The sequence below is a fragment of the Fringilla coelebs genome, assembly GCF_963513975.1.
Source record: "Fringilla coelebs genome assembly, chromosome: 14".
Taxonomy (NCBI): domain Eukaryota; kingdom Metazoa; phylum Chordata; class Aves; order Passeriformes; family Fringillidae; genus Fringilla; species Fringilla coelebs.
Window position 1 is genome coordinate 221,616 of NC_140040.1, and position 21,139 is coordinate 242,754.

Below are 21,139 nucleotides of genomic sequence, written 5' to 3' on the forward strand. Positions count from 1 at the left end.
CCTCCGCCAATCACAGAGGGGTCCCCCGGAAGCGTGTTGGGCTGAGCGTGATGGCGGCGCCGCTGCGCGTGAGCGGCCGGGGGCCCGGGGCGCGGTGGGGAGCCGGAGCCGTCCTGGCGGGGCCGCTGATGGGACCCGGGGGACAGCTGGCTTTGGCCGGTGGCGGCTGCGGCGGGCAGTGCCGGGGCGGGGCGGAAAGGGACGGGTGGTGTGGGATCGGGACCGGCGTGCTGGGTGGGAAAGGGAGGGGATGGGCTGAGTGCGGTTGCCAGTGGGGGATCGTTGCTGGTGCGCTGCTGACGACCTGGCGCAGGGACGACTGCGGGCGCTGGCGCTGGGAGGCTGCGGGCTGCTCCTGGGATCGGCGCTGGCGACAGGCGACGAGCGGCTGTACGCGGCGGCGGTGATGCCCGCGCTCCGGGCGCTGCCTCCCGAGGCCGCCCATGGCCTGGCTTTACGCGCCGCCGCCCTCGGGCTGCTGCCCTCCAGCCGGCCCGACGGCCCCGCACTGGTGCGTCTCGGCGGAGGAGGAGGGAGGAACCGCGGCGGAGCGCGGGGAGGTCGGAAGGGCGGTCAGAACAGAGGCCTAGGGGGTGGTGCGCAGGCAGCTCGGTCCCGCCACAGTCCGTGGCGGGCGACCAGGGACCCTCGGGCAGGCACCCCATAAGGACACCCCAAAGGGCAGGGGAGGTGGCCAGCTCTGTCGGGAGAGGGGTGGAATGAGGGCTTGGCAACGGTTCCTGGAGTCTATGGGCTCTGCCCCAGCCCCGCAGGAGGTGCAAGTCCTCGGGCAGCGATTCCGCAACCCATTGGGCCTGGCTGCTGGCTTCGACAAGCAGTGTGAGGCTGTGGACGGGCTGTACAAGATGGGCTTTGGCTTTGTGGAAGTGGGGACTGTCACACCCAAGCCCCAGGAAGGGAACCCGAAGCCCAGGGTCTTCCGGCTGGCAGAGGACGAGGCGGTCATCAACAGGTGGGATCTGAGGCCAGCTGCTCTGCAATGCCCTACACTCTACTCTGCCCACTGTGAGGGAGGGTGAATATTTGGGTGGCACCACAGCTTTGGAGCTGTGGTGGCTTTTGGTTGGATGTGCTGAGCAAAGCTGCAGAGACCCCACATCTGCCTCGTGTTTCTCACATGTCCTGCTCAAGGTTTGCAGACATAACCCAGCCTTGAACCCCCTCTGTCCTGGTGCAGGTATGGATTCAACAGCCATGGCCATGTCGCGGTGGAGCGCAGGCTGCGAGCCCGCCAGAAGACACAGATCAGACTCACTGCTGGTGAGACAAGCTTGTAAGCCTTTGCTCTAGGGGTCTGCAGGGTAGGTTTGGGCATCTCCCAGGAACCTGTAGGCCAGGACTGGTGTGTAATTCCAGTATCCAGGCACAGGAGCATCTTGGCTGGAGCAACGAAAACTTGGACAGCAGGACTCTCTTGGGACTGTAGTCTCACCCCTGGCCTTGTGACTAGGCACATTTGTCCTGCTGTTTTCTCTGAGATCAAGCTCCACTTGCTGCTTTGGGCAGGATGTGTCTGCTAGCATAGCCAAAGCCAACAGGACCCCAGCAGACCAGGTCCTGAGGCAACCTCTGCCAGGCTGAAGGCTGTGGTGGTGGGAGGTGCCGACTGGGGTGGCTGTGGCAATGCTCCTGTGGTTGCAAGACAGTCCCAGGCCCATCCTTATGAAATGTATGGGCTATATATATCTCTCTCCTTATCTTAACTTTAGCTGGTCCTGGGATGTCCTTTTTTGGGTGTTCTGGCCATTGGGTGGTGGTTGGTCCTACTGCCCTGGTTCAACTGTGTCTGGGTTCCAGCTGGGATGCCTCTTGGAATCAACCTGGGCAAGAACAAGAGCTCTACTGATGCTGCAGCTGACTATGTGGCTGGGGTCCAGACACTGGGTCCTTTGGCTGACTACCTTGTTGTGAACGTGTCCAGCCCAAACACCCCAGGGCTGCGGGACTTGCAGGGCAAGGCCGAGCTGCGGGACCTGCTAAGCAAGGTAGGTGTCTCCCCCAGCCAGCCCAAAGCAAGCTAGAGCACTGGATGCATCCCGTCTCCTGGCAGTAGCTACACTGCTGCAGCCAGTGCATTTGCCCAAGCACAGGGAGGAATGGGGGTGGCTTTCCTGCATGGTGGGCAGGACCACTGAGATGTCCCTGTTAGCGGCTGCCGTGGGCTGTACTAGGGCACTGTATCCCAGCAAGGGGCTCAGGAGCAGTGAGGCGTTGCCCTCTTCTTGCTCCTGCAAGAGGCAGTGAGCCATCCACCCCACAACTTTAGGCATCACTGGGGTCCTATGCCTGCAGTGTGCTCCAGGTGCCAAGGGTGCCTTTCCTGTTTTTGGTGCCATGTAGAGGAGCAGGGCCTGTCCCTGTAGTGCCTGTGGTAGTGGGTGTCCGTAGCTCCTAGCTGCGGCAGGAGGCCTCTCCCTGCCATGCACTGCCATGTGCACCGACAGGTGCTGGTGGAAAGGGACCTGCTGCCCTGCAAGCGTAAGCCAGCTGTGCTGGTGAAGATTGCCCCTGACCTCACTGCACAGGACAAGCAGGACATCGCCAGCATTGTCTGTGAGGTGAGGAAGTGGGAAGGGGAGGTCACCGGAGGCAGGACCATGGTGGTTCTGGCAAGTCACATCTCAGAAGGACATGTATGCCTGCAGCTCTGGCTCCTATAGGGATGGTGTCCTGGGTTGGTCAGAGTCTGTGAAGGCCCATGTGTGTCACCCAGACATGGGTGACATTGGGTCACCCAGGCAGTGAGGGGCAGCTTTGTCCCCAGGCAGGCTTTGGGTCCTGACCTGACAGGAGGGGAAGGGAAGGTTAGGCTGCTTGTGAAAGCTGTGTCCTCACACTACTGCCCCTGCAGCTAGGTGTGGATGGGCTGATAGTGAGCAACACCACGGTGAGCCGGCCCAGCGGCCTCCAGAGCAGGCAGCGCACGGAGCCCGGGGGCCTCAGTGGGAAGCCCCTGCGGGAGCTCTCCACACAGACCATCAGGGACATGTACGCTCTCACTCAAGGTGAGGGCACAACGGGGCTTGGGGGCACGTGCTGGCATTGCCTGTGCCAGCCTGACCCTGCACCCTGCCCGCAGGCCGGGTGCCCATTATTGGTGTGGGTGGGGTGAGCAGTGGGCAGGATGCCCTGGAGAAGATCCGTGCCGGAGCCTCGCTCGTGCAGCTGTACACAGCACTTGTGTACCACGGGCCACCAGTGGTGGGGGCAGTGAAGCGGGAACTGGAGGAGCTGCTGAGGTGAGTGGAGGCCAGGCACGTCCCCAGAGATCCCTGGTCCTAGCACAGCTTAGGACAGCTGTGTGCTGGTGCCCAAGCAGTGCCAGCCCAGTCCTAGCACGCACTATCCCTGGCTAGGGAGCAGGGCTTCAAGAACGTCATGGAGGCAGTTGGAGCAGATCACCGCTGCTGACAGGCTGCAGAATGAAGGTCTGGCTGGGAGGAGCCATGGCAGAGAGGGATGGGTGTGACAATTCCAGTGCTGGGCAGACTGGGACTCAGATGAGGTCCTGGTTCCAGCCCCGGGGAAGGGTCTGATGGGTGAAGCAGCGGCTGCACTGGTGGGGGAGCAGGGGACAGGACCTTCATGACAGTGCTGCTTTTTCAGGGCTGTGTTTTGGCTTCCCTGTGGACAGCAGAACTGAGTGTCAATAAACATTTGGCTCACCTGGTCCTGTGTGCTGCTCTTGGGACACCCTGTGGACAGGAGGGATGCAGCTTAGCTCTCCTCAGCTTAGCACAATCAGCTCTCCATGTTGCTCTCACTTTTCCTGGTGGGAGAAGCCACCAGGGTAGCTGAGCTCTGGGATGGACTGACAAGTGTATCCAGCCTCCCCTGGCAGAGACTGCTGCCTGAGGCCAGGCCCTTGGGCAGGAGGGAAGGCAGTGATGGTGCTGGGTGCCAGGAGATGGCTGCAGTCATGTCCTGTCACTTGTGGAAAGGGCCTGATCAAAGGTGCTTCTGTCTGTTGGTTTTGTCTCTCGGATCTCTGGTGCTGACTTTTCCTTCACCCCGAGCTCACTGCAGTCATCTCGGGCTTTTCCTGAGCAACAGGTCGCCCTGCACAAAGCATTCCCTCAGCAGCCTCTCACACTCCACCCTGCAGAGCAAGATTGCACAACAGCACCTCACCAAAATTGTTTACGACTGCTGGGAAACTCGGCGCACTGGCTTCCTGTCAGGGCTCGGCAGCTTCCCGGGAGCCGGTGCCAGGCTGGTGCTAAGCGAGGTGGGGCTTTTTGTGCTCTTCCTGCTGGGAACTGTGCTGGCAGCAGGGGCAGGAGAGCTGGACCCCATGCGCTGCGCCAGGCCGAGGAGGTGGTAAGAAGAGGGGTGAGGAGGCAGCCCCAAGCAGGAATGACCTGCAGGAGGAGAAGGTTATGAGCTGTCCGTCCCGCTGTCCGTCCCGCTGTCCGTCCCGCTGTCCGTCCCGCTGTCCGTCCCGCTGTCCGTCCCGCTGTCCGTCCCGCTGTCCGTCCCGCTGTCCGTCCCGCTGTCCGTCCCGCCCGCCCGGGACTCCGCCCCGCGCCTACGTCACCACGGGGAGGTTGCGTAGCCGGAAGTCCGCCCCGGCAAGAGGCGTGGCTTGCCTGCGCTCTATGGTGGCGGCTCTGCCGTAGGCTCTGGCCGCCGTCTCTATGGTGTGCGGGGCTAGAGCGGCTCCTCCCGCCGAGCACTGTGGGGCGGCTATGGCGGAGCTCCGGGAGCCCCGTGACTGTCGTTGAGGGAGCTGCGGGGCCCGTGCAGCGCTGCGGCCACGATGGAGGCGAGCGAGGAGTCGCTGCATCGGCTGTCGGGGACCGGCCCGAGCGGCGAGGCGGGTGGGCTGGTACTGCGGGCGCGGGGCGCCGAGCAGCACGTCTTTAAGGCGCCGGCGCCGCGCGTCTCCCTGCTGGGACTGGACGTGCTGGCGGCGCAGAAGCGGCGGGAGCGGCAGGAGGAGGCGGCCGGGGGGAAGCGATCCCGTGTCGCATCCTATAAGGACTGGGAAGAGGGCCGTGACGAGGCGGGCAGCGCCGAGGAAGAGGAAGAGGACGAGGCCAACCGGAGCGACCGCAGAGCTCGCAGGAACAGGTGGCGTTTGCAGGGGGGGCTCCAGGTGCCGGCGGTGGCCGCGTCCGGCCGGGCGGCAGCGCAAGGTGGGCACAGGCGGGGCTGCGGCCGCCGGTGTGGAGAGAGGGGGACTGCGGGGCGTTATGGGACGGGCTGCAACTGGAGCTGTACGGGACCAGCCGAAGGGCAGCTGTTGCTCAGCGCTTCTGAGCATTTCTTCTCTTTGCTCTGCCTGTTCAGACATTACCGCTCTGTCCACGTGGAGACACCTTCCTACACAGGGGGTGTGAGCGAGGAGTTCTTGGAACGCACCCGGCAGCGGGAGAGGGAGCGGCGGGAACATGGAGTCTTCGCCTCCTCCAAGGAGGAGAAGGACCGCAAGAAGGAACGCAGCAGGGGTCGGGACCACGATCGTAAACGAGACCGTGGTAATTGCTCAGAGACCTTTGTGGTGCTTCTTGGTTTGGGTCTGGGCTTGTCCTTTGCCCTGTTTGTAGCCTTTACTAATGTTTGTGGTGATTTTTGCAGCAGACTTGGGAAGCCTGTTTGTGTAATAGGCACCTGATCCTGTTTTCTTTTTGCAGAGGAGAGGGACAGGAGTCACCACAGCAGATCAGAGAGGGACGGCTCATCAGAGCGGAGCAGCAGGAGGGGTGAACCTGAGAGCCCCCGACATCGGCCCAAAGGTGGGAGTGGGACCCGGTAAAGCTCTGGTGTGAGACCTAACAGGGAGGGGCTTGGAGTTTTTTATGCTTCCCGCTGTTTTTGCAGGACAGGGGTGGTAGAAAAGCTTGTGCCTTGTAATGTTAGTGGTTTAGGCAAGCATAAAACTCCCATCTCAACTTGGATCTGGGAGCAATGTGCTAGCTGTTAATGTTTAAAACTCGGGCAGATCTCGGCATGGTGGGGTCTGTTTTGGGCCTGCGAGATGGAAATGCGATCCTTTGAAACTCCTTGGAATCACTAGGTCAGCCTCCTCTCTTAGAGGAAGGGCCAGTGGGTACCTTCTCTCCATGCTCCTTTCTTAAAAGATGTTAGGTGGTTCCAGGTGCCCAGGGCCGCTGCTTGAACAACAGGTGTCAAACCCCATCTCTTCTACCAGATGCAGCCACGCCGTCTCGCTCCGGCTGGGAGGAGGACGATGGTGGCTACAGCAGTGCCCATCGCTCACAGTGGGAGTCTCCATCTCCCAGCCCTTCCTGCAGAGACTCAGAGCGTAGCCACCGGCTGCCGTCACTGCGGGACACAGACCGGCGGGAGCGGGACAGGTACTGGTGCCTTGGGCTGTGCTGTGAGCTGTGGGGCTGCAGAGGGGACTCTGTGTGTGTGAGAAGAGTCTGGCTGTGGGCACCAGTCCCTCCCATCTGCTGCGTTTTCAGGTCTGTGAGGAGCCGGTACTCTGACAAGACGCCATTACCGACCCCATCGTACAAGTACAACGAATGGGCTGATGACCGGAGGCACCTGGGGGCCACGCCACGCCTGTCCCGAGGGAGAGGTGAGCAATCTGGCCTGAGCTGCCTGGGGTGGCAGTGTGGAATCCCCTTTCCTATGGCACAGAGTTTGGGTTTCCTTGAGAACATTCTGGACTATCTGGCTCACTCCAGGGCGGCGCACGGAGGGGGAGGAGGGCATCGCCTTTGAGACGGAAGAGGAGCGGCAGCAGTGGGAGGATGACCAGCGGGTGAGTCTGCGACAGGCCAGGGGCTTGGGGCCACCAGGCTGTGCGTGGGACGGGCAGAACTCAGTGCTGCACTTCTCTCTTCCCAGCAAGCTGACCGGGACTGGTACATGATGGATGAGGGCTACGATGAGTTTCACAACCCTTTGGCTTACTCCTCTGAGGAGTACGTGAAGAAGCGTGAGCAGCACTTGCACAAGCAGAGGCAGAAGCGCATCTCGGCACAGCGGCGGCAGATCAATGAGGTAAGGCCAAGACGCAGGGTTGGCTGCCGTGAACACGTGGGGTTTGCTGGCTCTTGAAAGATCCACTTGTTGAGCCCTTGCTCTCAGGTGGAGAAGGACACTCTTGGGCCAGGCGGAAGGAGTGCTCGCAGGGAAACTGTGCTTGAGTTCCCCTGGAAAACCCAGCCCTGCAACTCCTGCATGGGCAGAATTGCCAGTGGGAGTGGCTGGTGGGTTGCAGTGTCCAGGGCAGCAGAAGTGCAGAGGACCATGCTCCTGCTGTTCTAAGTGCAAGGTACATTACTGGGGCTGTCTGCTGTTGGCCCAGTGGATGCTGGGGACAGTTGCTCTCTTTGCATGAGCAGGATGGTGTCCAGGCTTCCTTATGTATTCTGACTGCCTTGCAGGTAATGTCTATCCTGCATTTCCCTGGGACAAACCTGTTGACCATGTGCTTCATGTGGGTAGTTTCCTGTACTCTACTCCTTCCCCTCCCTTGTGCTTACTTTCAGGCTCACTAGGTGTGAATCATCCTGTTGCCAGTGCAGAGCCCAGGCCCAAGCTTGGTGTTCTAATGTGATCTCTGTGGTTTTCTGTGGGGCTTCGTTGTGTTTCTAATACATTGTTTCCTGCAGGATAATGAGCGCTGGGAGACAAATCGCATGCTGACCAGTGGTGTGGTCCATCGGATTGAGGTGGATGAGGATTTTGAGGAGGATAACTCTGCTAAAGTGCATTTGTTGGTGCACAATCTAGTGCCTCCCTTCCTAGATGGAAGGATTGTCTTCACCAAGCAGGTAGAGACTGTGGCTGAAGGCACTGATGGCAGGGAGCCCTGTACCACGTAAGGCCTTTTTAGTAAAGCAGTGCCTTTTCCCTGCAGCCAGAGCCAGTCATCCCTGTGAAGGATGCCACCTCGGATTTGGCCATCATAGCTCGGAAAGGCAGCCAGCTGGTGCGCAAGCACAGGGAGCAAAAGGAGCGTAAGAGGGTATGCTGCAGCCCTGTGGCTTACTGCCTGCTGTACGCGCTTTGTAGCTCCTCAGAGCCTTGTTTGGACTCTGCAGCATTCAGGCTTTGGCAGCAGTGATGATAAGGAGGTCATATTTTTGTGACCTGGGACATCCTAGCAGCCGAGCTTACTGCATTGCCTCATAGCAGCTGCTGTGGTGTGATTTTCTTGTGCGCTCCCTTGGGACATGAATCACGAGGCATTTGAACATTTGGATTATGGGAGAAGGAAGCAGGCAGAACAATGCCAGGTAGCTTAGGGACTGTCAGCAGGCAGTATGGCAGCAGGATTTACCTTGTCATGTCTCAGCGTTGTGAGGAGAAGTATGGGGTAAGGCAGCAGATTAGTTTTTGGGGGTGTTTTCTAGGGACTTTTTCTAAAGCTCACACAATAGCTGTGGGGAAAGTACAGGTGTGTTCTTTGTACATTGAAACTGGGCTGGATCTGACCTACTTAAATTATGGGTGGAATGATGGTGGTAGCTAAACTGGTAACAGAGATGGGAGAAAAGCCTGTTAGCGCTTGGCAAGGGCAGGAAGATTCTCTCTGGTTCACATCTGTTTAGGTTTAAGTTCAAATTCAATGGAAGGGTCAGCAGCTGGAGCTGTTTTCTTAGGAGGCAGTTGGTAATCCTTTGCCTGAAGTCTCTGTATCCATCTCAGTGTCTTAAAATTCTGCTTCAGTTAATTTGGAAGAGGGCAACCTGTTGTAGGAGTAGAGTGTGCATTCTGCATTGGGGAACTGGGGTACTAATATCCTTTTCTTAGTCTTAGGAGTAGGATTGGGGAAGAATTTTGTCTGTGCTTGCTGTGGCAAAGTTTTGCTGTTCTCTCTCCTTCTAGGCTCAGCACAAGCACTGGGAGCTAGCAGGCACCAAACTGGGAGACATTATGGGGATCAAGAAAGAGGAGGAAAAGGATGAGATGGTGACAGAAGATGGCAAAGTGGATTACAAGTAGGGGCTTGCTCTGAATTACCCTGTTCAGCTGGTAACAGGGGCTACAGGCATAGCAAAATGTGTGGAGAGGCAGTTTCAGGACTTGCGGTGTTTCCTTAGAACAGAGCAGAAGTTTGCTGAACACATGAAAGAAAAAAGTGAAGCCAGCAGTGAGTTTGCCAAGAAGAAATCGATCCTGGAGCAGAGACAATACCTACCTATCTTTGCTGTACAGCAGGAACTGCTCTCCATCCTCAGGTATGGCTGCTAGGGCATCGGCCTACGTTTGGGAGCTCAGTTGGGGATCTGTAGAATCATGACCATTGAGAAGCTGTACTCTCAGGAAACAAACCCCACTGATTTGTGTTTGCTCAGCTCTCCCACCTGAGTAGGATGATGCTTAGTTAGAGAACACAAAAGCCCTTCTTTGAAGGTGTATGAAGAAATGTCTTTTCCTTTTCCTCAGAGACAACAGCATTGTGATTGTGGTGGGGGAGACAGGGAGTGGGAAGACAACTCAGCTGACACAGTATCTCCATGAGGATGGCTACACTGATTATGGCATGATCGGCTGCACACAGCCCCGCAGAGTGGCTGCCATGTCAGTGGCCAAACGGGTCAGTGAGGAGATGGGCGTGCGTCTGGGGGAGGAGGTGAGTCTGGAAGGGAGTGCAGGGGTGCCAAGCCATGACAGAGAGTGCATGGGACTGTTGGAAGAGTGCTGGTATCTGCCCTGCCAGGTGGGCTATGCCATCCGCTTTGAGGACTGCACATCTGAGAACACGGTGATCAAGTACATGACAGATGGGATCCTGCTCCGTGAGTCGCTGCGGGAGGCTGACCTGGACAACTACAGTGCCATCATCATGGACGAGGCACACGAGCGCTCGCTCAACACTGATGTGCTGTTCGGGCTGCTCCGGGAGGTGTGTGTGATCCTGGGCTGTGACAGCAGCATGGGCCATGTCATCTGGGACACTCCTTCTCTGCCAGGACTAGGAGAGGGAAGCAGAGCTGCCACATGTCTGCACTTGACTGCTCTGGCATCCTGGTCCTTGGATCTGGGGGGTTAAATTTTCTGTAATGCTACCAGAGTCTTGCTAGCTGAATGTCAGAACTGCCCATACAGAGGCTTTTGCTGGATTAAGGTTTCCTGGACCAAGGTTAGCGGGTCTTTCCAACTGCACTGACCATAGAGCATCAGTGTTCCCTGGCATGCACAGCCAGTGCCTCTGGAGTACAACAGAACTTCTGTCCTGTGCCATTGTCTCAGAAGGAAAACAGCCCACAGCCATGCATAAATGTGCTTTCCACGTTGTTCCTTTCATTGCTTCCTAGGTGGTCGCCCGACGCTCGGATCTGAAGCTTGTTGTTACTTCGGCCACCATGGATGCAGATAAGTTTGCCTCCTTCTTTGGGAATGTTCCTATTTTCCACATTCCTGGGCGCACTTTTCCTGTGGATATTCTTTTCAGCAAGGTATAGTTACTTTTGTGGATGGAAATGCTATTGGCAGGAGGGGGTTGTGACCTAGCTGTGCTGTCCTCCGAGGGGGACAGGGTAGGAGTGGCTCTGGTGTGCTACAGTCTTGCACATAGGACAGGGCAGGTAAGAATATTGGTCCATATTAACCTGGGCTGTGCTGTTCAGACCCCACAGGAGGATTATGTGGAGGCTGCAGTGAAACAAGCCTTGCAGGTCCACTTGTCTGGTGCTCCTGGAGACATCCTCGTCTTCATGCCTGGCCAGGAGGATATCGAGGTGAGTTGGAAGGACAGGCACTGTCCTACCCACTCTTTTCAGTCTGATGTTTTCACCCCTCTTTGCGTCTAGGTGACTTCAGAGCAGATTGTGGAGCACCTTGAGGAGCTGGAGAAGGCACCTGCTCTTGCTGTACTGCCAATCTACTCTCAGCTGCCCTCGGACTTGCAGGCCAAGATCTTTCAGAAGGTGCTGATGTGTGCTTTGTGATTAGGGTGGGGACAGGGAAAACTGGAGCAGGAGGCAGTACAGAGCAGGAGTGGGAGGTGTAGATATATATTAGTATTGCATGTGGAGGGTGAGAGAAAGCATTTACTCCACTCCACTTTCCCAAGAGTCACCCCCGTCTGTCTGCCACTCTGCACTCCTCCTCAGTGGAGCAGAGCCGTGCCCCAAGGGTGTGACTGATGTGCAGTGTGCTTGCAGGCTCCTGATGGGGTCAGGAAGTGCATCGTTGCCACTAACATTGCGGAGACCTCACTGACAGTGGATGGTATCATGTTTGTGATTGACTCTGGCTACTGCAAATTGAAGGTGAGCCAGGGTTTTCTCTACTGTCTGTCTCTGGTTTCTGGGGTAGCTTGAGGGAGTTCTGAGGTCACAATCCAGCCTTCCTCTTACTTCTGTGTGACTTTCTTGTGCCCTGAAGGTTTTCAACCCCCGTATAGGCATGGATGCGCTGCAGATTTACCCCATCAGTCAGGCCAATGCCAATCAGAGGGCTGGCCGAGCTGGCCGGACAGGCCCAGGCCACTGTTTCAGGTAGGTGTGTCACGGTGTTCCTGTTGTATCCTCAGCTTGGCATCAGGTTATGTAGATATTTTTCTCACTGGAGCTGTTCATTATCTTGAACTTTGGTGGGGGTGTGGGCATTAGGCAGGCCTGAAGGCCTTCTTTGGACCCAATCCTTCTGCAGAGAAAAGGATGTGCTCCACTTTCTTCCTGTGCCCATCTTCACTTGTGGCTGGTCTGCCCTGGATGCCATTGGGATAAGAACCAAGCCAAAGGCCTTTCCCAGGCTATGCTGTGAGACCAGGGAAGGCTGTGCTTGGTCATGTGCTGTGCTGCAGCCCAAACACCCCAATGTGATGGGGAGACCCCACTTTGGCTGGACTACTAGTGCTTCCCCAGGGCCCTGCTGTTGGGTGCAGGGTTGCTGCCCTGTGCCATGCTGGGCCAGGCTGGGCAGAGGCTGGCAGTCTATAAGGAGTGCAGTGGCTGAACAGGAGGAGCATGCTCTTGGCCTCACTTCCCAGGCTCTACACCCAGAGTGCCTACAAGAATGAGCTGCTGACGACCACGGTGCCTGAGATCCAGCGCACCAACCTTGCCAATGTAGTGCTCTTGCTCAAGTCCCTGGGTGTGCAAGACCTGCTGCAGTTCCACTTCATGGATCCGCCCCCTGAAGACAATATGCTGAACTCCATGTACCAGCTGTGGATCCTGGGGGCCCTGGATAACACAGGTATTGGCAGCTGGGGTAGGCTGCCAGCCCATGGAACTGGGGCCTCCCCAGCTGCTGATCAGTGATCCCTGTTCTGTTCCTACAGGTGGTCTGACCTCTACAGGACGCCTCATGGTGGAGTTCCCACTGGACCCTGCACTCTCCAAAATGCTTATTGTCTCCTGTGACATGGGTTGCAGCTCTGAGATCTTGCTTGTTGTCTCCATGTTGTCTGTGCCTGCCATCTTTTACCGACCTAAGGTAAGAGATGCTGCTGTTCCAACAGCTCAGGGCCTTTCCCTGCCCTTTGACTAACTCATGTTCTTTGCTTACCCTTCAGGGCCGAGAGGAGGAGAGTGACCAAGTGCGGGAGAAATTTGCTGTTCCAGAGAGTGATCACTTGACTTACCTGAATGTTTACCTGCAGTGGAAAAACAACAGCTATTCTACCCTCTGGTGCAATCAGCACTTCATCCATGCCAAGGCCATGCGGAAGGTGAGGCTGTGGTTGTAAGTCTGGGGGAGACAGCCTTGGGCAGAAGAGGGATCTGACCAGCACACACCTTTGCAGGTGCGGGAGGTGCGTGCCCAGCTCAAGGACATTATGGTGCAGCAGCGAATGAGCCTGGCATCCTGTGGTACAGACTGGGATGTTGTCAGGAAGTGCATCTGTGCTGCATATTTCCATCAGGCTGCAAAGCTGAAGGTGAGAGGTGTCTGAGCTGCCTTAGGGCTGCAAGGCCCTGCCTGGGAACAGGTGGACTAAGCACACTTGTCTTTGCAGGGCATTGGGGAGTATGTGAACATCCGCACAGGCATGCCCTGCCACCTGCACCCCACAAGCTCTCTGTTTGGCATGGGCTACACACCAGACTACATTGTGTACCATGAATTGGTTATGACTACCAAGGTGAGCTTGAGCTGACGGCTAGCAGGAAGGGTGATGAGCTCCAGGGGAGATAGGAGGGCTTTGCTGTGAGACTGAGATCTGTCTGATTGGCAGATAGCAGCCTTTTCCATCTATACCAGTTAGGCATGTTTGTGTCGTCTGTGTGTCCCTTCCCCCATTATTTTTCTCTGGCTTCTGTGGTATATGTTTGATCCTCCTTGAGGTCAAATCCGACCTGTAGCGGCTTCTGAGGCCAGGAGGAGTTGTCTGGAAGGGGTATGGTCTCAGCCTGAGAAGTAGGGGAGGAATGGAGCTGCTATGGCTCTGGGAATGGTGCCTGGGCCCCAAGGATGCCATCCTGCTATCCTAGTCTTTTTGTCCCTGCAGGAGTACATGCAGTGTGTCACTGCTGTGGATGGCGAGTGGCTGGCAGAGCTGGGCCCTATGTTCTACAGTATCAAACATGCTGGCAAGTCACGCCAGGTAAGTATTCTATCCTGGATGAGCTGGCAAACTGCAGGCCCTCTGCATTCTGCTCCTGTGTGTGTGTTTTGACATGAAGGGAGCAAGCTTGTGGGCCTGCAGGGAGTCTGCTGTCCCTGACCTGCTGCACTTGCTCCAGGAGAACCGGCGCCGTGCCAAGGAGGAGGTGTCTGCCATGGAGGAGGAAATGGCTCTGGCAGAGGAGCAGCTGCGAGCCCGCCGGGAGGAGCAGGAGCGCCGTAACCCGCTGGGCAGTGCAAGGTGCGTGATATCCCTGCCTGCCCATGGCTTGTCTGTGTGGAGGATCCCAGCTTCCCTATGGGAGTTCTGGTGCAGGAAAAGGTTGCATTTTCATTAATTGCCCTTGTCCTCTTTGACAGATCTACTAAAATCTATACCCCTGGGCGAAAGGAGCAGGGGGAGGCCCTGACGCCACGACGCACCCCAGCCCGCTTTGGTCTCTAAGAAAGCGCAACCTGTTGAGGCTTAAGGTGGTGCCCACCTACCCTAATCAATGTATTCTGAGGTCTCTGCAGCTTGTGGCCCTGGAAGGCCTTGGTGCTTGGCACTAATTTTATTACAGAACAGAAAGAATTTTATTTGTTTAAAGGTTGTCGGTCTAATCCTTGCTTTGTTTTGCACTGCTTCTTGTCTTGAAAGAGGTAGCTCTGGTAGCTCTATCTCCTGGTGGAGGTAGCTCTGCAGAATCATGCAGGGCTGGTGCTGTCAGGTTGTTGCCCTGTAGAACCTGGAACAGAGCACAAAATTCAAGTGACCTGGAGGACAAAAATACAGCCTGTCCCTGTTTTGAGCTGGCCCCTACCTCTGCAAAGGCAATTCTCCCACAGCCCATGCCCTGTTTCAGTCCAGGCTGTGCCAGGAATTCTGGTCACTTTTTCAGCTGCTCGCACTTGGGCCGCTCAGGTGTTCTGAACATAAGGTATGGGTTCTCCTCCTACATCCTGTGTAGTGTGTCTTGAATGCCTGTTTGTATCCTGCGCCTGCTCTGTCACCTTGCTGAGCTCTTCCTTAAGGAAAGCCAGCTCCACCTTGCAGACAACCAGCTCCTCTTCTCTCAGAGCCAGAGTTCGCTCGCTATCCAGGTGTAGCTGCTGCCAGTGTTGAACTCGGCTGCTCAGTTCCTGCAGCTTCTCCTGGAGGGAGTAGGTCTGCCCATGGCACAGTGAGAGGCACAGGCTGAGCACAGACTCCTGGTCTTTCACAGGAAGACTTGAGACATCCTTACCTCCTGTTTGCTTTGCTCCTTGAAGGTCTGCATCCTCCTCAGCTCCTGATGAAGCTGTTGCCTGTGTGTCTTGTAGGCTACAATCTTTTCCGCCTGCTTGGTACTCTCTTGCTGAGCTTAGGCCAGCTCTGCCTGGAGGTTCTCCATGTCCTGTACCTGCCAGCAAAGGTGTGGGGCAGGGAGGGTGGTTGGCCATGGCTGAGCTGCTCCTGGAGGCAGGAGAGGGTCTGGGACTGAGGCTGCATCCCTGTCCTGTCCTACCTTGCCCTCACCTGTTGCTGCAGCTCTGCCACTTTTCTGTGTAGGCCTTGGATGGCCTCACAGGAGGAGCAGACTCTGCTCCTCCTGTACCTGGGTGGCTCCCAGCTGCTCCTGCAGCTGGGCTGGGCTGTACTGCAGGCCTTGACTCTGCTCCTGTGTCCCCAGCTGCAGAGAAGGCAGTGTGTTGGGGGGTTGGCCTTGTGCTGTGTGCCCTGCCCTGAGCACAGGCACAGCTGCCCGCTGTGAGCTCCGGGATGCTCAGGGCTGGCTGGTGCCCAGCTGTGTGAGGTGCTCCCACCCTCTCCCAGGGTTTCTGCGGGAAGGGGAGCAGGGGTCAGCCGTGCAGTATGGTTGTCATGGCTCCTGTGCCCCCCTGGCTGTGCCCGCCTTGCTCCTAGGCTTGGTGTAGTGGCTGGGGGGCTCCTGGCACTGACCTGCTTGAGCAGCTCTCTGCTCACCTGCGGGATATCGTGGCTGGTGCCAAGCAGGAGGTGACCTCTGTCTGTATTGCCTGGTCCTTCAGGTGGAGGGGTGCATCACTGACCTGTGAGTACCCAGCAGGGTGTGGGATCACCCTGTGCCCCTGTTGTGTAGACTGAGGCTGCGTAAGGAACCTTTTTGGGACAACCCATGGACATTGGACTGTTGGGTAGGGCCTGTGACAGAGGAATGTGGCCTGCACCAGGTGGGAGGCAGGAAGGCTGCTGGCTTCTGGCCCTCTGATCTCCGTACAGTGCCCTCCCTGTTGTGGACACCAAGCAGCCCTGGAAAGCCATCTCTGTGGTCCCCAACCAGCGGCAGAGCGTGGGCACAGGGAGAATGGTGATCCCAGCTCATTAGCAAGGTTGTGGGCTGCAGCAGTGCCACCAGCCCTGGGACAGTGCCCAGAGTGTCAGTAGGGCTGTTAGGGTCTGCATTCTTCCAGCTCTGCTCAGCTGGGTGCACTGGGCTGTGACATCCAGGCTTGCCTTGTGCCTAGGCAGCTCTGTACAGGTGGTGCTAGAGCCATGTGTGGCTGGCAGGATGTTCTCTACCCTCCCCTGGGGGGTCACCAGGTGTTTGCACAGGCTCTGGGGCAGGTATGGTGCCTAGCTTGTGGTGGAGTGGCAGTGGGGGATACATGCAGCTTGGTCTGTGGCCGCTGTGCCAGCACTGGTACCTTGCCCATGAGTGCCTGGAACCGCTGCATCAGAATGACCAAGTCTTGGTGCTCCTGCTCCACTGCACCCTCCTGCTCCTGCAGCTGGACCAGCTGTTTTTGGTTTGTGCCCCTCCAGAAGTCCAGGTCCAGCTGCAATGCCTGTAGCATGGCTAGCACCTCAGCTGTGTCCAGATCTTCCTGCTGTGTGTCCTGGCATGCTCTGGGCTCCTCCTGCTGTGGCTCCAGTTCCAATGCTTGCCTTTGGCCCTAGGACATGGCATGAGCAGCATCTGTCCAGCTCACCACTGTAGCCAGCGCATCTTGCAGCTCCTGTGTGGGCAGGCACTGGGGCTGGACAATGCTGGCAGTCATAGTACTGTGCAGAGCAGCAATGGACCGTGTTGCCAATGGGTGGGTGCAGTCCTCCCCCACCAGGTAGCATGGCCCCATGTGTGTGCATGTTCTGACAGTTTCTTTGGACTCACAAACAGCCAAGCCCCTGACACCACTGGCCCTCCACACTGCAGTGAACTGTGGCCACTGTGGGAAAAGGTGGCAGTGGGACCAGTGCAATCATAGGAGGACTGGATCCCCCTGAGTCCTGGGAAAGAGGTGTCTGGTGGTGCAGGTAAGGGCTTGTCAGGGCCTCGTGTACCACCTGGCCACCAATCTGTGGCTGTGCAACCAGTGCCTGGGTTGAGCACATGGTTGGCACTGCTCACCTTGGGCTGCCAGGCCTCTGTCTCCTGTTGAAGCTGCTGGATGAAGCTGGTCAGCTCTGGTGGTGTTTCCTTTGTCCCTGGCAGATCTCTAGACAAGCCTTCAGGCTGATCCTGAGGTGCAGGAACCTCCCCAGATGTGCTAAATTTTGGCCACTCTCACTGTTGGAAGGACCATAAGCTTTCCCGCAGCCCCAGACAACCCTTAATCCCACGGATGTCACTCGGCCCTGCCTGAGGCAGCCCCACCCTCCCATGTTATTGGCACTGCCACTCCCTGTCTGAGGAGCACCTGCTGCCAGCAGGAGAAGCCTAGCCTGGGGCTCCTGGAAAAGCAGGGCAGAGCTGTGTGGGGCTGAGGCCTCTCCGCAGCAGCACCTGGTCCTACTGCTGCCCACAGTCCTCACCGCAGCCTTCCTGTGCCATGCTCCTCACCATCTTGTGTCCCTGGCATGAGGTCACCAGGTCCTGGGCATCGTCCTCAGAACTGGTCCAGGACATGGCAGCACCCCAGTGTCAGGGCAGGGCCTTGCCACCCTCATGCTGTCCTTGCACTGTCCTCAGTCTGTGGCTGGTCCCAGAACACACTGCTGGGCTGGGGCTAGAGCCAGGTGACAGTGGGGATGGCAGCGCTCAGGGCTGTGCCCTGCAGTCAGCCACCCACACAAGGGATAGGGCTGGGGGGACCTACTGCAGGGGCACATCCCGACGTGGCCACAGGCCCCTGGGGAGGCTGGGTGTGGACAGGAAAGGCTGAGAGTGCGTGTCCAGTTGTCCTGCCCTGCCTGGGACCACCCCACAGTGCCCAGTGGATCAGTGACATGGGTCTCTGGGTGCCAGTGATGGTGTGAGCACAGACCTGCTGCTTGCTGCCTGCGCTGGTGACATGGGACTCTCTGGGCTGTGTGTGCTCCCTTGCCAACGCTCACTGCAGTTTCACAGGTACGTGTTTTAACTGGAAATTTCCAAGGCTGAACTGGGCCCAGAAGGTGAACGCAGATGTACCATAGCAGAAATCATCAGTTGCCATGACAACCTGCTCCACCAGCGGGTCACAGTCACGGGTGATGGGAGCAGGCACAGCACCAACAGTCCTGTGAGCAGGGCTGCTGAACCCCCTGCTTCCAGAACACAACTGAATTTGGCAACAGTTTCAGCCACTGCGAGGAAATAAAATTTCCCTGCAGACTTCAGTCTTGTTCAGGTAGCGACAGCCAGGGCACAAAGCAGCCTCCATGGCACACAGAGCCTTTATGGGACAAAGCCTCATGCCGTGTCTGCTGTGCTGTGCCAGGTTTCATGGTGCCGCAGGCAATGCTGCTCTGTACCACACATGTGCCACACCGTGCTGAGCTGCAGGTAGTGCTTGCCTTGAAGGGTTCAACACTGCTCCAGCTCCTTGTGAGCGTGTGGGGCAGCCCCACAGCCCTGACCCACAGCTGCCTGCCCATACTCAGCTGGTGCTGGGAGGATGGGTGGGTCAAAATTGGCCCCTCTGCTGTGTGAGCACAGTCCCGGGGGTGGGAGTTGTCTCACTTTAATTACTGCCGTAATGCTACTCTTTTCAGTGCCACCTTAATTGAAATTAAACAGCTGCCATGTTCAGGCTGGGACAAAAGTGAATCCTTTTTCATTCCCCTCCAGTTTAATGAAGACTGACATGCTGGGAGCAAACAAAGGCGATCCAGCTGCTGCCTCGTGCTGGCACATGCGTCAGCAATTACCGGTGACCCTGCGGGCCGGCAGGGACACCCCAGAGCGCCCTGCAGTCGTCAGCCCCAGGCAGCCCAGCCCTGTGTCTTGGAGAGCTCCTGCCCAAAAGGGGTGTGCAGGGAATGGGGTGCCCACACCTCGGGGCATGCCAGCACGAGGGTCTCAGTGCCCAGGTTCTGTATCCATGCTTTCACTCCATCTGTTAAGAAGTGTCTGGCCACCAACCGTGACCCAGTGCGGCCCCTCACCCCCTCCATGCTGCCAGGGTCCTGCCATCCCTGTGGGCTCACCCAGCTTCAGCCTCACAATGTTCAAAGTCACCAACTAGCCCATGCAGTGCCTCAGCCTCAAGCCAGAGCAGCAATGTCAGCTCAGGAGTCCTCTCCAGTCTTAAGGTTTTTTTTCTGTTTTAGGACCAGGAGTTTGCTTCATGCCATTCAGTACGTTAAAATATGCAAAATGAGGTGCTGCTACAAACCTCATTAACATCCGCCTCCAACATCATTAAGATGTTTCCAAGAAAATTAATTGAGAGACTCATTAAAAATAAATTAAGAAAAATGTGTTGCAGAGCGCCTGCTCCAAGCTCGTAAATCACGGCTCAGAGCTCCAGGCCGCTGCACAGGCAATTAACGCCAGCCAATTTGTTTTATCCTGGCTGCGAAAATTAGAAAGCAGACATGGAGATTAGATTAGGCATGTCTGTCAAGCGGAACTTGGAGTGAATATTTTAGGATACAAAATGGAAATCAGAAAAACAAAGCTGGGACTTCATTCAGGAGAGCTGGAGGGCAGAGTGGCTGGGGTGGAAGGAGGTTTGCATGTTCTCTGCCATGGCTGTGTGTCGATGACACCCATCTCGTGATCATGCCACCATCAGCTCCATCCTTTCCTGCACATCACCCATCCTCGGTGGCTGTGCAGACACCAATCACCCCTCTTGGGGTGCGTGAGCTCGTAGTGAGTGTTCTGAGCTGCTGCGTGGCACGGGCCAAGCCAACACGTTGCCCCTATGTGCTGATTACACACTTAGATTAGCAAACAGTGCAACTGGGTGAGACCACTGCTTGGGCCTCCATCAGCTTTAGGCCATTGGTGCCCCTTTGTCCATCTCCAGTATCTTCCATCACAGGAGCTCAAACCACTTGACATTCATGAACCAAACTGCAGGGCCCCTCTGCAAAACAAGTGCTGTGATCCCTGTTTCACAGAGATGAGCCAAAGACAGGACTTAAGGTCTTGTTTGTATTTACATGAATGTACAAAACAGCTTATGCAGCAGCTGCTGCACTGGCACATCCCAGCAGTGTGTGGGACACACTGGTGGTCCCTCGTGTGGCCAAGCATCCAGCTGTGGTGGTAGCATGGCCCTTCGTGGCAGTGGGAACCTGCGTGCTACCAGTGCTCATGGTGCAGGGGGACCATGGAGATCTAGGAAAGGCTCCAGGAGTCATGGGCACTGCGCAACTCAAGTAGTGTTCTGTGAGGGGTTTAGTGCAGAGCAAGGAGTCGTTTGGTCACACATCAGAATGCAAGAGGAAAGTGGGAACAGAGCAGAAGGAGGCTCTTGTATTAGCAGGCAGAAGGGTGTCCCAGTGTGATGTCTGTGAAATGACACAAACCAAACTGAAATTGGAGTTCAGCCCCGACCAGCCTGGCCTTGGACACTGTCAGGGATGCGGCAGCCATAGCTGATCTGGGCAGTAGCAGCGGTGGGCGGAGGGGCTGAGGGGGAGCTGAGGTGACAGGAGGGGCTGAGGGGGAGCTGAGGTGATCGAAGGGGCTGAGGGGGAGCTGAGGTGACAGGAGGGGCTGAGGGGGAGCTGAGGAGGCCGGAGCGGGGCTCGAGGTGCCGGGGGTGCCCCGGGGGTCCGCAGCGCCGGGGGGCTGCGGCGGAAGCCTCGCGCATGCGCGCCGACAAGCTCCGCTCCGTCTGGTTCCCGCCCGGCAGGGGTCGCTCTCGGCCCGCGCGGCGCTGCCCGTGAGGGCGGCTCCGCCCCGAGCACCCCCGGGCCCCCGTCGAGCATCCCCCGGCGCTCCCCCCGAGCAACCTCTCACAGGCGCCCCTCGAGCATCCCCGAGCACCGTCTGGGCACCCGCCGAGCACCACCAAGCACCCCACGGGCACGGCCCAAGCGCCCCCCAGTATCTTTGTTCTGCCGCCGTCCCGGTCGGGGCTGGGCCGGGGGCGCGGACGGCTGCCCGGGCCGGGGGTGCCCGACCGGCGTTGCCGAGCCGGGGTTCCCAGAGCGGGGCTGTCCCAGGGATAGCAGTGCCCGTGCCGGGAGAGCAGGTTCAGGGAGTGCTGGGCCGGGGGTGCCCGGAGCACTGCAGGCTCAGCCTCAACCCGGGGCAGGCGGAGGGCTGGCAGGTCTTGAACTGGGAATGGGATTCATGAACGGGAAAGCGGGATCAACGTCTCCGTCGGTAGAATCTTAATAAGCCTTAAAGGTTATTTCTGAGCGGTTTCAGTGACAATTCTTGGCCCTTCGTGTCGGCAGGGAGCCGTACCCCGGCCCGATCCCATCCGGTACTGCCCAGGGCATGCTGCTGTG

The 21,139-nt window shown here is 57.6% G+C and overlaps 2 protein-coding genes across 2 annotated transcripts; both read left to right on the forward strand.

The window, feature by feature from the left end:
- Positions 1-6: 6 nt before the first annotated feature.
- On the forward strand, positions 7-3,565 carry DHODH (dihydroorotate dehydrogenase (quinone)). Its single transcript, XM_084215482.1, has 9 exons — positions 7-68; positions 314-511; positions 774-973; positions 1,199-1,281; positions 1,819-2,006; positions 2,466-2,579; positions 2,873-3,026; positions 3,101-3,260; positions 3,378-3,565. Exons 1-9 carry the CDS (start codon positions 51-53, stop codon positions 3,430-3,432), a joined length of 1,170 nt encoding a protein of 389 aa, XP_084071608.1. The 5' UTR covers positions 7-50; the 3' UTR covers positions 3,433-3,565.
- An 88-nt stretch (positions 3,566-3,653) lies between these two features.
- Positions 3,654-14,086, forward strand: DHX38 (DEAH-box helicase 38). The gene is made up of 26 exons (XM_084215478.1): positions 3,654-5,094; positions 5,314-5,501; positions 5,658-5,759; positions 6,176-6,341; positions 6,453-6,571; positions 6,681-6,757; positions 6,844-6,999; positions 7,614-7,775; positions 7,862-7,969; positions 8,833-8,945; positions 9,048-9,185; positions 9,394-9,580; positions 9,668-9,853; positions 10,266-10,406; positions 10,578-10,688; positions 10,761-10,877; positions 11,115-11,222; positions 11,338-11,450; positions 11,945-12,153; positions 12,239-12,393; positions 12,473-12,628; positions 12,704-12,838; positions 12,917-13,042; positions 13,409-13,504; positions 13,644-13,765; positions 13,885-14,086. Exons 1-26 carry the CDS (start codon positions 4,781-4,783, stop codon positions 13,967-13,969), a joined length of 3,690 nt encoding a protein of 1,229 aa, XP_084071604.1. The 5' UTR covers positions 3,654-4,780; the 3' UTR covers positions 13,970-14,086.
- Positions 14,087-21,139: the final 7,053 nt, after the last annotated feature.

What these genes read in the sequence shown, in the direction of transcription:
- DHX38 (XM_084215478.1), top strand. Translation starts at nt 4,781, where the DNA reads ATGGAGGCGAGCGAGGAGTCGCTGCATCGGCTGTCGGGGACCGGCCCG. An exon ending in CTGGCCAGGAGGATATCGAG is followed by an intron (nt 10,689 to 10,760) that starts GTGAGTTGGAAG and finishes CTTTGCGTCTAG; the next exon opens with GTGACTTCAGAGCAGATTGT. An exon ending in AACCCGCTGGGCAGTGCAAG is followed by an intron (nt 13,766 to 13,884) that starts GTGCGTGATATC and finishes CCTCTTTGACAG; the next exon opens with ATCTACTAAAATCTATACCC.
- DHODH (XM_084215482.1), top strand. An exon ending in TGCGGGACCTGCTAAGCAAG is followed by an intron (nt 2,007 to 2,465) that starts GTAGGTGTCTCC and finishes GTGCACCGACAG; the next exon opens with GTGCTGGTGGAAAGGGACCT. An exon ending in GAACTGGAGGAGCTGCTGAG is followed by an intron (nt 3,261 to 3,377) that starts GTGAGTGGAGGC and finishes ATCCCTGGCTAG; the next exon opens with GGAGCAGGGCTTCAAGAACG.